Below are 12933 nucleotides of genomic sequence, written 5' to 3'. Positions count from 1 at the left end.
CGTTTATTTACAGAGAATAGTACATACAATGTTTGGGTTTGGATTTTCTCTCATTGTAATTTCAGTTTCTTTAGGATTACAGAATCAAACTTTTCTCATTACCTGGAAGTTTGCTTTTGACTTTTGTAGCCATGTGTCATCCATCAAGCAACAATGACTTTCCCTTCCTGTTTTTTGAATTTAGCCAGACTTTTTCAGTAAGTGCTAGTATTCATAGCTCTGTAGTCATTTGGCCTCTGGTCTGATATTTGAAACTTTTATTATGAAATTACCTTCTCTGTGATGTGGTCACATTGATTGGGGACATGAATTCTTTTCCACCTAATGGGATTGACATGGCTGCCCTAGTACCTTGAATCTGAAAATCAAACACCTAAATAAGCAAAGAAAAGTTAATCAGGAAAGGGAGAGTGTTGTTATGAGAATGAAATGTATTTGATAGTTTTCTCATAAATTAGTATTCTTCAAGATAAAAATATAAAACAGTTCAGGAAAATTATGTGTATTTGAATTTCACATAAATGCCAACAGCTTACCTTGTGCAGTTATATTTTGTGCTTTCAGTATTACACAATAATTTACCTATGAGTTTTGGCTTTAGGCAGAAATGCCAAGCAAACTCAAGAACTTGGCATTAGAAACATTATAAACGTGAAAATCTACTTTCTTCATTTTAATGTTAAAGTGAAAGCATTACACCCACTATATGAAACTTGATTTCCCATAGTAAATGATTCATTTCATCTTGTGTGTTACATGTAAAACAGAATAATGTCTGTCAGACTCACATGTAGCAGTTTGCAGGTGTGTTGCTTTATTTTGACCAGCCTTCCTGCTGGTCATGGTTGACCACCCTGGCCACATTCCTCAAAAATTTATTCTAATCTCAAAACAGTTAAGTGTTTTCTTCCCTTAGTTGACCTTCTCTACACTTTGCGGGAGTAGAAACTGCCAGTTCACAAATTTCATGCTTTGGAAAGTGCTTTTGATTGGGAGGGATTGGCACAGAGTGCTTCCCCGAATTATTTAAAGCAGAGGATTCGTTCCTCTGTTTTTGAGACTAAAAATGCTGCCATCATGCCCAGTTCTTTTCTCTACTGTGCAGCCCATCTGGATTCATCTCTCAGCCAGATGTTCTCCATTCCCTTCAGTAAAGTCTTTCTGTTCGTGGCCTTGGTCAGGGAACAGAAAGGGAATGAGCAGAGCTGAGATCTGAATGAATTTCTGTCCTTTGCTTTCACTTATGTATCTGCTTTTAAAATCTGTTCTGTCGAAAAGCTCTGTAGGGAAGACATTGTGTTTCATCTTCTGTAAACTATATCATAAAACTAGAACGGCATAGTAAAGACTGATTCAGAGCATGAACTTTCAGATCAAACCTTGGTTTGAATCCTGGCTCAGAGGATTGCTAGCCAGCTGTATCATCTTGGGCAGATAATTTACCATCTCTGAGCCCCTCCGTCTCTTATGTGTAAATTGAGGGTAAAAAATAGTACCCAAGTAACCTTGTTGTGAAGGTTAAACGAAATAGTGTGAAGTGCTTAGCTCAGTGCCTTGCATACAGCTGGCATATACTCAAGTTAGCTATTAGTAGCTCAGTTCATCTGTCAAACAAGGGATGATTTTCCATTTGATGAGCAGGTGATCTTAGGGCAGGACACAAGTAGATGTTCTTCAGTTGTATCCCTGATAAAGATTGGAGAACTTCACTGTCACTGTGTTAGAAAGATGATCCTTGTCATTCTCTCATCAAGCAGTTAGTTACTCTCCATCTTTGGATTCAGAGAGTGTTCTTTATCTTGTGTTTTCTTAATATAGGAGTTAAGTCCTCTGAGGTTTGTGTTTAACTTGGGCATCTGTAATTATATTGGCTCCATAGAATTTACTGGAGGAATCCTCTTCCTAGGCCAGACTCTAGAGAACTGGTCAGTTCAGAAAACGTATAAAAGTTTTCACCTACTCTTCTCATTTTAGAGACCAACTCTGTGCTGATTGAATCTTCAGCCAGCTGCTTCAGAAAGATGAATATTTACATAAATGAGTCTCTTGTTACCCTAGCAAGATATACTCAGCCTTTACCATACACTGAAGTACATGTGATTAAATTTACATATTAGTTTCTTCATATGCAAATAAGGCATTTAATTTTCAAGTTGAAATCGATCCTCCTAAACTCTGGTGGTTTTGAATTTTGTTTTTTCACTTCTGTGCCACCATGCTACCATCCCATCTTTGATAGCATTTATAGAACTTTGACTTTTTTTTGGTGATGAGAAGGGTTTTTTGTAATTAGCCACACTTTCATTCCTGATCCCTTGTGACCAACACTTTTGTCCCCTTTATGCCACTTTTGTGATCACTGGGGAGTCAAAATTTGAGACCACAGAATAAAGACAGTTGATCATACCTCCCAGAGTGCATCTGCCGTGATTCTCTGGGGGCCTACATTGCACCGACTAGGGCAGCTCCCAGCCCAGCTGGATCTGCTGTGCATTTTGTTGTATCAGAACAGTTTATTGAGATTTGTATAAAAGACTCAAATAGAACGGCATCTTTTCCCTTTTACCAATCGTGACTTTGACTCCTGGTTTTTCTTTTATAATCAGGAATTTTCCAGGTAGCTTTGAGTTAACCACAGACTCTTGTCCTCCACCCCAACTCCCCCCTTGTGAAAGCGCTACGTACGTTTTGAAAAAGGGCACTTAGATATATTTTAAAGCATATGCAACAAATGTATCTAAGAGCAATATTCCAGAGCTCTAAAAACCCGGAAGTTGGTGTGTTTGTCAAAGAGAAAGTACCTTTGTCTCACAAAAGGAATGACTGAAATAAGCTCTCAACAAATATACTTCTTTAGTGTTTGATGTAGAGACCACTTTGTGTACTGGAAACCAAAATGCCCCCGGCTGTAACTTGCCTGCTGATAGGTAGACTGGTTACCTTTATTTTTATAAGATATTTTCATTTAGTAAAGCAGACAGTTGCTGTGTTGGCAGAAGTGTGAATGTCATTTCCTGTCTGTGGTGTACCCCACTCATCCTGTCACTTAGACATTTTGTTTTAGGTTGTTCCCGTAATGTGAGTGAAACAGAGTGACCTGCAGCAGGGTGACATGTGCACACCACGAATGTAACAAGAGACAAAACTTGTGCAACAGACCACAAGAGCGCAATGCTTTATTTAAAGATGAAAACAAAACAAAGGCAGCCCCTCCCAGCCAGTGTGCAGAATTTTAAAGTGGCGTCTGTGGAGTCTTTGTTTTTAGAAGACAAGTTTGAATCTATTTGGCAAGTTACCTCAGAGGTTTATCAGCTTCACACCACATGATTAAACGATAAAATGAAGTCAAGAACTGACATTATAAAGATGATTTAATTTCATGTGCCAATTATTTTCTTGTCAAACATTTATATTTTACAGTCCAATAATATGCCACATATTTTTAATTCTATAATAATTTTTTTTAGCCTGTGAGATTACAGAATTTCTATTTTATTGTTAAATTACAATTTACAATTACAATTCCTGTTGCAGTGATGGGTCAGAAAAAACTATGTGTGGGTGGGGAGCGAGGGGGGGGAGGAAGAACCCTGGAATGATTCATTTATTCATCAGGTATCTATCGAGTACCTGATACATGCTTGGCACTGTTTCCGGATACAGTCCTGAGCAAAATAAAACTCTTGCTCTTCATAGAGTTTATATTCTATTATAGGGAGCTGACCACAATCAAGTATATAAGTGAATACATATAATTTTAGTTTATAATAAATATCCTGAAAGAAAACAAAACAGAACAACAGGATAGAGTATGCTGGAACTGGGGGAGGTGATGATATGGAGCTGTGACATAGATGGTGACAGGCCAGGAGAATAATGTTCCAAGTAGAAAGCAAAGAGCACAAAGGCCCCGAGAAGGGCCTGAAATACGGAACAGAAGGAAGGCTAGTGCACCCAGGTCATAGTAGAGAAAAAGGGAGATGGTATAAGACCAGGGAAGTAACTCCTTATCAGCTGTTACAGGGCCTAGAAGTCCCAGCTAAGGACCTTGGGTTTTATTTATACATACAAAGGGAAGCTGTTGGAGGGTTTTAAGCAGGGAGGTGATATTATATGATATATGTATCCATATATTTTATTTTTAAAGCACTCTGGTTGCTCTTTGATAAGTGGATAGTGGTGGTACAGAAATAGTTGCAGACAGACCAGTTTAGAGGCTTTTTGCTGATATAATGTCTGGGGTTAGTTTCACTTCAGGGTCAGGACAGAGGCAGAGGTATAGAAGAAACAAGACTGGCCATGAATGGAAACTGGAATGTATGAGAACACAGGGGCTCATATATGATTACCTCTACTTTTGAATCGATTTGAAATTTTCTGCAATAAAACCCTTAAAAGAAAACTTTTCAAACAGCAGTCTAAGTGAAAAACAGTGGTGCCCTGGACCGTTGTCAGAGTGGTGATGGAGATACATGGACAAATTCAAGTCTCATAGGTCTTGCTGATGGGTTAGATATATATTGTCAGACATAGAGAAGCCAAGAATAGTTGTTATATGTTTGTCCTAAACAACTTAGGTGGATGTGGCCAGGGATCAGATTTGCAGTTCTTGCCTAGAGAATCCCAGGGATGGGGGAGCCTGGTGGGCTGCCGTCTATGGGGTTGCACAGAGTCAGACATGACTGAAGTGACTTAGCAGCAGCAGCAGCAGCAAGAGATTAGTTTTGGCAGTATAAATTTGAAATGCCAATTAGATTTCCAAGCAGAAATGTCAAATAGGCAGAGCAGTGTAATTTACAATACATTAACTAACCCTGACTGGAGTACTCAAAGACAGTCTTGGAATCCTTCATTATGTGTATCTAAACTTTACCATTAATGGTTTATAAGTTCTGTCCTTTTTGAATTCTGTAGATAACACTGAAAGGCTTAGTCTTTTGATATGAAATAATGCAGATACAATTTTGGGTTTTTTGTGGATATCCACTAATAATTGTGCTTTGAATAGCCTCTAAGCAGTAATTCTCCTTCTCTGTTGAGCTATCATTCACGTGAAGGATCATATCAATACCCAAGGCACACTCTGTGAGGTGAACATACTTCCTGTGCACTATGCCTTTTCAGCGCTATGGAAATGCAAGTTTATGAAAGTAAAATTCTGAGTAACACTTTAGTGAGATTGTGTGTGTTTTAAATCTTATAAATCTTTTTTTCGCAAACTTATATCCATTGTTGGTAGCTAAGTATTACAACACATTTCACATCTGATTAGAACACTGTTGAAATACCATTATTGACAACCATAGATCTATGAGTTGTTAAACTAATATTTATTAAGGGCACCACTCCAAGAAGTTTCTTATTCTTACTGACTTCTCACAAGAAGCTCAATTCATTTATTGATCTCTCTTTTATAGCTAAAGAAACTTAGGCCCTCTAAACTCATTCAGGTAAGAAGTAGCAGAGCTAGGATTCAAACCCAGGCAGTCTGGTTCCAGGCCCTTTACCCTTGTTTCTAGAACCTTCCCTCTTAACTGCTACTATGTAATGTATGTAGAATAGTGTGAATTTTGTTCCAGAAGAATTGTCTGTACTAGACAAGACTGTGAGTAACCAGAGTTTCTCTTTTTTCCTTTTTTTAAATTGAAGTATAGTTGATCTACAATGTCATATTAGTTTCTGGTGTACAACAAAGTGATTCATACATATGTATACATGTTCTTTTCCATTGTGGTTTGTTACAGGATATTAAATATAGTTCCCTGGCCCATACGTAGTACCTTGTTGTTTATCAGAGTCTCTTTTGATTTTATTTTTACTTCGTCCCATGAGATTGGAACTTTAGAAGAGGAAAGAGAAAATAATCCCCAAGTCAGTCTTCATCTTGCTCTTTCGTTTTTCTTCCTTAAATTACTTATTTACTTATTCATTTGTACTCTTTTCCTTGCAGCATCAGCGAGAGCTTTCTAACTGTCAAAGGTGCTGCCCTTTTTCTACCACGGGGAAATGGCTCATCCACACCGAGAGTCAGCCACAGACGCAACAAGCATGCAGGTAAAGCTCCGTGTATGCCATTCCTTTTCTTGGCTTCTTTGCCTTTTGTTTTGTCTTAGAAGACTGACTACCTCCATTGCCATTTCTCCAGCAGTTCTGTAATAGTGAAAGAAAGCATTGTACTATGCTGTAATCACGTTTCTTTCGTGCTCATAGACCATTTTTCTGGCACTTAGCAGAATACCGTATACATGAAGTAGATGTTCGATAAATTTTTGTTGGAAAAATAATAAGGTACAAAAAGACGTTAATGACGTCTTAATGTGATTTCTTGAGTAAGATTTTGGTAATCAGCTAAAAGATGTTCAGATGTTTCCTCAAATCCTATGCAGTATCAACTGACTAAAGACAGTATTTGTTTTTGTCTGCTCTCTAGGGAAGTCACAAGACTAATATGGTATAAATTACTAATTTAAAGTAAATTCAGTGTCACTATTGTGATAACAAGAGTTATTATATCACATATTTAAATACCAGAGTCTATGTCTTCATTGTGTTCACATTAAAAAGACTGAAAATGTAATTCAGAAGACATATAGAAACAGGGAGTCATCAAATAAATGTTCACTTAGGTATGGGTACAATGCTCTGATTTTGAAATAACCTGCTAATATTCCTCACCCTGGTGGCTCAGACGGTAAAGCGTCTATCTACAATGTGAGAGACCTGGGTTTGATCCCTGGGTCGGGAAGATCCCCTGGAGAAGGAAATGGCAACCCACTCCAGTACTCTTGCCTGGAAAATCCCATGGACAGACGAGCCTGGTAGGCTACAGTCCATGGGGTCGCAAAGAGTCAGACACGACTGAGCGGCTTCACTTTACTTTTACTTTTTAGACTTCTCTAGAGTTAGGTAGGTGCATCTGTGGTGATGAGGTTAAGAAATAATTGAAGAAAGTTTGTCTCAGGAGAGAGGTCTCCAGGTATACAATATCCATAGTTTAGGAAGATAACCAGCCTTATGCCTCTCTTCTAAATAGCAAGTCTAATTTGTATCATTTTGGGGGAAAAATAAAAGTTGGTTGTCCTCAGGACAACAGAGAAACCTCAATCAGTGCCTACACAAAGAGTATCTGCTTATTGTCCAAAAGAGGCCATTTGGATGACGTATTACCTCGAGGAGTCGAGGAAATTAGCATTAGTAAGAAAAGAACAAAGAAGACTGTAAACCTTGAGTGTGTAGGTCAGAGGTGAAAACCAGAAATCCTGGGTCCCATTGAGCCAGTAGTTGAGTTTAGCTCCAGTCCAGATAATCTCGGCTATTTTAGTGGCTGCCCTACTTCTTGTTTGGGGCTTCATCTAGTTCAAAACGTAGCAGCTCAGAATTATAATCCAGCTCATTGGACAGTATTATCCTCCTACCATAACCCCAGCCATGGAAAATTTTTAAAAGAGGCACGCGAAAAAACACCCCCAAAACTTCAGTGCACAGAGGAAGTAGACCCAGTTGAGCTTTGTGTTTCTGTTTGCTGTGGATATTTATCACTTACAGTAAAAAGAAGATGAAATATTGGCTTAAGTCCAGCTTGTCTGACTAAGATGTTAGTTAAATTGCTCTGTGGCATGTAATGGTAAGTGGGGTCGCTGCCACCCAGGTTTCTACTTGACCTTGTCCACTGAGCTTTCTCTATACCAAAAAGAAAGGCAGATTTAACAGAAACTGAATGGACTTTATTTGTGATTCAGACCAGAACAGATGAGGCAGTGTGAGTATAAATGCAGCTCATAGAGCCAGACCTTCGCATAAGCTGGGAGCTCCCTTGGCCAAGTCCACAGTAACTGAAAAGATGATTGCAGAACTGGGGCTTCCTCTGTCTCATGGTACTTTCTTCTGCATGTTTCTCGAACTAGTTAAAATTTTATCTGGGCTTCATTAAAAATGTCCAAGTACTTTTTTGTAATCAAAAGGCAATATCATAAGTGAGTGTCTGCTAACATTTTACAGAGGAACAGCCAAAAGTCTATAAAATCAAACAAATCTAAAACGTCACTACCAGCAGTGAGATATATGAAAGCAAAATGTAGAAAAGGGATATTAATGGTTTGGGTGTGTTGCCTCTGTTAGTCTCTGTGAAGGACGGTTTCCTAGTAGGAAGCGCCCACTTTGTTCATGGCAGTGCTTTTCACCACTAACAAACCTGAGCTTCTACATGCCCCGCTCGCAGAAGCAGCCCCTTTGTAGGGGTAAGGCTCCCTGACTTTGTTGAACCTTCTGAGAAGCCAGCTAGATCTTCGGGCCAGTAGTAGCTGGAGTGGGGATTTACGCTACTCTTTGCCCAGAAGGGCTTCCCAGGTGGCTCAAGTGGTAAAGGACCCACCTGCCATTTCAGGAGAGGCAGAAGACGCAGGTTTGATCTGTGGGTCGGGAAGATCCCTTGGAGGAGGAAATGAGAACTCACTCCAGTATTCTTGCCTAGGAAACCCCATGGACAGAGGAGCCTGGCAGGATATAGTAGTCCATGAGGTTGCAAGAGTCAGATATGACTTAGCAACTGATCATTTGCCCAGAAATGTTTTTCTTCTCTGGAAGTTCTCCATCCTGAAAATTCTTCCCTCAGGTTATTTGTCTTCATAGAACAAAAGGAAAACTTAAGTTTTTAAAAAGCCTGAGCTGCTTACCTCAATTATAGCTAGTAATTGTAGGCATTCTACATTGTTTATACCTAACACTTTGTCTCCCCACTCATTCTTTTTTTTTTAACAGCTTTATTGAGACATAAATACTATATTATTCACCCAATTTATCCATTTAAAGTGTACATTCAGTGATTTTTTTTCAGTGTATTCACAGAGTTACACAGCCATCATCACAATCTAATTTTAGGACATTCTCGTCACCCCAAAAAGCAACCCAGTATGCATTAGCAGTCCCTCCCTATATCCCCCACCCTCTCCTATCCCTGAGCAATCGCTAAGCTACATCCTGTCTCTATAGGGGTGTTCCGTATAAGGGGAACCATATAAACAATCTTTTGAAACAGGCACCTTTCACTTGAGACCTGGCCCCTTTCAAGACTCATCCATGTGATAGTATGTATCTTTCTATGATAGAATAATATCATAGTGTATGGATATAAACCACATTTTATGTATCCATCCATCAGTTGATAGACATTTGAGTGTTTTCCATTTAGTCCTCCATTTGAGGACTAATATAGTAATGCTGCTGTGAACATTGTATACACGTGTTTGTGTGGACACGTATTTTCATTTCTCTTGGATTTCTGCTATGAACCCACACTGGTTCTTGCACATGAGACTTATATTGTGTCTCTGGGTTTGAAGTATAATAGAATGAACCTGGGCAAACATAGTGACTCTTCTTTTAACTTTGAAAGTTGAAAGATTCTTCAATAGAAGAAGTAAAGAAGCCAACAGTAAAATGGGGGAAAGGGCAAAAAAGCTATTCTTTAAGAGAACAAAAGAGGGGAATTCCCTGGTGGTCTAGTGGTAAGGATTCTGCATTTTCACTGCTAAGGGTCTGGGTTCCATCCCTAGTCAGGGCGCCTAAGATCCGCAGGACAGACAACGTCTGTTTGCTAGCCTACTTTTTTTTCTTCCTATCTCTCTCCACTTCTTGCACATATCAGTATTTCATCTCATAATTAATAGCTATGAAGTTACCTAGAGGAAAAGTATGTATGGAGATTCCAAGACCAGTGTGAGAACAGGTTACACTGGCATCTGTGGTCATGCAGCTGCGTTAGTCACTTTAGACTCTCAAAAAAGGGTTGGGCAGGAATGAAGGTTTTTTGTTCTCTTCGTCTTCATTTATGACAGCACATTATCTAATTATCTTATACTAGCCAAAGCTTCCCTGGTGGCTCAGACAGTAAAGAATCTGTCTGTAATGCAGGAGACCCAAGTTCAGTTCCTGGGTTGGGAGGATCCCCTGGAGAAGGGAATGGCTACCCACTCCAGTATTCTTGCCTGGAGAATTCCATGGACAGAGGAGCCTGGTACAGGCTGCAGTCCATGGGGTTGCAAAGAGTTGGACACGACCGAGCGACTGACACACAGCCAAAGCTTCAGATTTCCTAGTACAGTAGGGGATATGAGGAAGTCTATAATAGTTTGATACAAAGAAATTTCAACTTAGTTTTATAGAACGTATTAAAACTAGTGAGGATTGAAATAATGATTGACCATTTTAAAGCACCTAATGATATGTTCACTAGAATTTATATCCCTTGAGATTTGCTGTATTTGTACACACACACATGCATTTTTCTTTTTTTTTTGACCATGCCATGTGGCTTGCAAAATCTTAGTTCCTGACCAAGTATTGAACCCACGCCCTCAGCAGTGAACACAGAGTCTAACCACTGGACCACCAGGGAATTCCCAAGATTTGATGTATTTAATGAGTGTGTGCTCAGTTGCTCAGTCATGTCCAACTCATGGACTGTAGCCCTCCAGGCTTCTCTGCCCATAGAACTTTTCAGGCAAGAATACTGGAGTGAGTTGTCACTTTCTCTTCCAGGGGATCTTCCCAACCTAAGGACTGAACCTGCACCTCCTGCATTGGCAGGCGGATTCTTTACCTTTGCACCATCTGGGAAGCCTATTTAAGAAGTACTGTCTTTTTAATATCAGCTACTAATGTGGAAATCAGTTTCAACTGTTGACGTTATTCCAGGGAGAATCTAAAAATCCTTTTAATTATAATTTTTGCAGCTGAATATTACAGTTACAAAAATCGGAATGGCAAAATGGTTAGTTTTTTTTTAAGTTAGGGATGATTCTAACACTACATACCATACACCTCAGTTTCAAGATTCCCTTAGTTCCACATTCTGTGGCCCTGAAAACACAGCCAGTGTTTTCAGTGTTTTCAGTGTTTTCAGTGTTTCTCTGCCCATCACTCTCATCAACATCAGTCATAGTACAAAACTGTGATTGGTCTCAAGTGCAGCTAGGACAAACACAAAGCAAATTTTAATGTAGTATAAACTTAAAAGTGAATGTATGGAGATGCAGTCCACCATTCATATAAAGACACTCAGTTTCTCTGTCTAATTAGAGTCCCTCAGTGAACCAGAACTTTCTTTTACACAAATTATTAGGGTAGAAGGAATCCTCTCTCTTAACATTACAATGGAGAATAATTATCCTTTGTTTTGTAAATTTCACCAGGTGATCTCCAACAGCATCTCCAAGCAATGTTCATATTACTTCGCCCAGAAGACAACATCAGGCTGGTAAGTTAGTGGTATTATTATAACTTTCTTCTTCTAAAGGCTAAGATAGCAAACATTAAACAGTCATTGTTATGTCCCAGCACAGTGCTGGGAACTATGTGGACTAGAAAAGAAGAATGACATCAGCAAAGAGCTTAGAATGTAATCGGGGATGTGAGCTAATCTGAAATAATGTGAAATAATTTGATGATCCAAGACTTGCTGAGCACCAGTTTGTGAGTTACTGACCATAACTCACACATTCTGAAGCAGTGATGCTCAAACTTCAGAGTACATCAGAATCACCTGCAGAGCTTGTTAAACTGCCATTTGCTGGACTCCACCTGAAGAGTTTGATTTGGGGAGAGGGAGGCAGTAATATTTACATTTTTAGCAAGTTTACAAATATTGCTGATGCTGCAGGTCCAGGAATCACACTTTGAGAACAACCCCTCTAAAATCCATAACCGTCACCTGCATGTATTAAAAATAGAAATTTGTGGATAGTTTCCAAAAATTGTGAGCTTTGGTAGAGCTAAAGTTGAGATCGATCACTCACTTTATCTTCTTCTCATTAATAAAATTCCAAAGTTGGGATTGCACCTCCAAATGTTAAAATAATTTCAACCGCAAGAGACTTGGGAAAGCATAAGGGAGCAGTTAAGAAGGCTGAATTGGCAATTAATTTTTTTTCTTTGCTGCTGAAATATGCAACTTCAGCTTCTTTACATTTATAAAGTATAAATTCAAAAAATGTAACTGAAGCCTTTGAATGAATTCAGAGTTCAAGTGATAAGCCATTTTACAGCAGTTGTTTTGAATTGTTGCAAACACATAGTCATTATGTTTCAGATTATTGAGTGAGTCATCTTCAAGAAAATGAGTGAATACATTGTGTGACTTTGGACAAATTAGCACTTTTCTAACTGAAAGAAGTATTTGTAGACTCAAAGCAAAGCCTTTTGTTTTGAGTTAAATTTGAAATGCTGAAACTCTCATCCTGGGGATTGTGCATAAGGTTAAAAGTTTGCTAGTCAACTGAAAGTACTGCTTTTATTTTTTTTAATAATTCAACAACAAATAGAGGCACTAAATCCCACATTTTGCTTTAGCATTGAAAATAGGACTAAACTAATTTTTCCTCCAGGAAAGCTCTGCATTGTAAATACAGTCTTAAGCATTAAATTTAGTACTTAGGAAAACTGTAGCTGATAAAATGAAGACAGTGGTTTTATAGTACTCTTACAGATTATCAAAGACCCATTTAGGTTTTTTTTTAAATAGACTAGGAAATTAAGAACTTTCCTAACATTTAAAGTAACATTAGCTAATGTTTTTAACTAGAACTGAGGTTCTGGCAAGGTACTACTAGAAGGCGCCTTTGAGTAATTTGCAGGAGAATTTAAGAAAATGAGTTTTTTGGTTTTGTTATATAGTACATTGATTTTTTTTTCCAAAAAGAAAATGTTTTGTCTTTAATCAGACTGTATAGAAATTCATAAAGAACAGAGTAAAAAGCACTTTGTATCCTGTACCCCAAGAAAGTCATTCTTACTATTTGGATGAGTATCCTTCTAGTCTTGAGTGTATGTGTGAGAGTATGTGGAAGGACTAATGCCAACGCTGAAGCTCCAGTACTTTGGCCACCTGATGCGAAGAGCTGATCCACTATAAAAGACCCTGATACTGGGAAAGACTGA

General features: G+C 38.6%; 1 protein-coding gene across 1 annotated transcript in view; it reads left to right on the top strand.

Moving 5' to 3' along the window:
• The window catches only part of SSH2 (slingshot protein phosphatase 2), a 103141-nt gene that overhangs the window by 36581 nt on the left and 53627 nt on the right, over window positions 1–12933 (top strand). Inside the window, exons 2-3 of the mRNA XM_052658768.1 lie at window positions 5951–6054; window positions 11190–11254. Of these exons, the coding sequence (XP_052514728.1) occupies window positions 5951–6054; window positions 11190–11254 (169 nt within the window). The remainder of the gene's footprint in view (window positions 1–5950; window positions 6055–11189; window positions 11255–12933) is intronic.

Source organism: Budorcas taxicolor, chromosome 19 (genome assembly GCF_023091745.1).
Source record: "Budorcas taxicolor isolate Tak-1 chromosome 19, Takin1.1, whole genome shotgun sequence".
Lineage (NCBI taxonomy): Eukaryota > Metazoa > Chordata > Mammalia > Artiodactyla > Bovidae > Budorcas > Budorcas taxicolor.
Note: the sequence above shows the minus strand (reverse complement) of the source record. Positions and strands in the feature narration are given on the sequence as shown.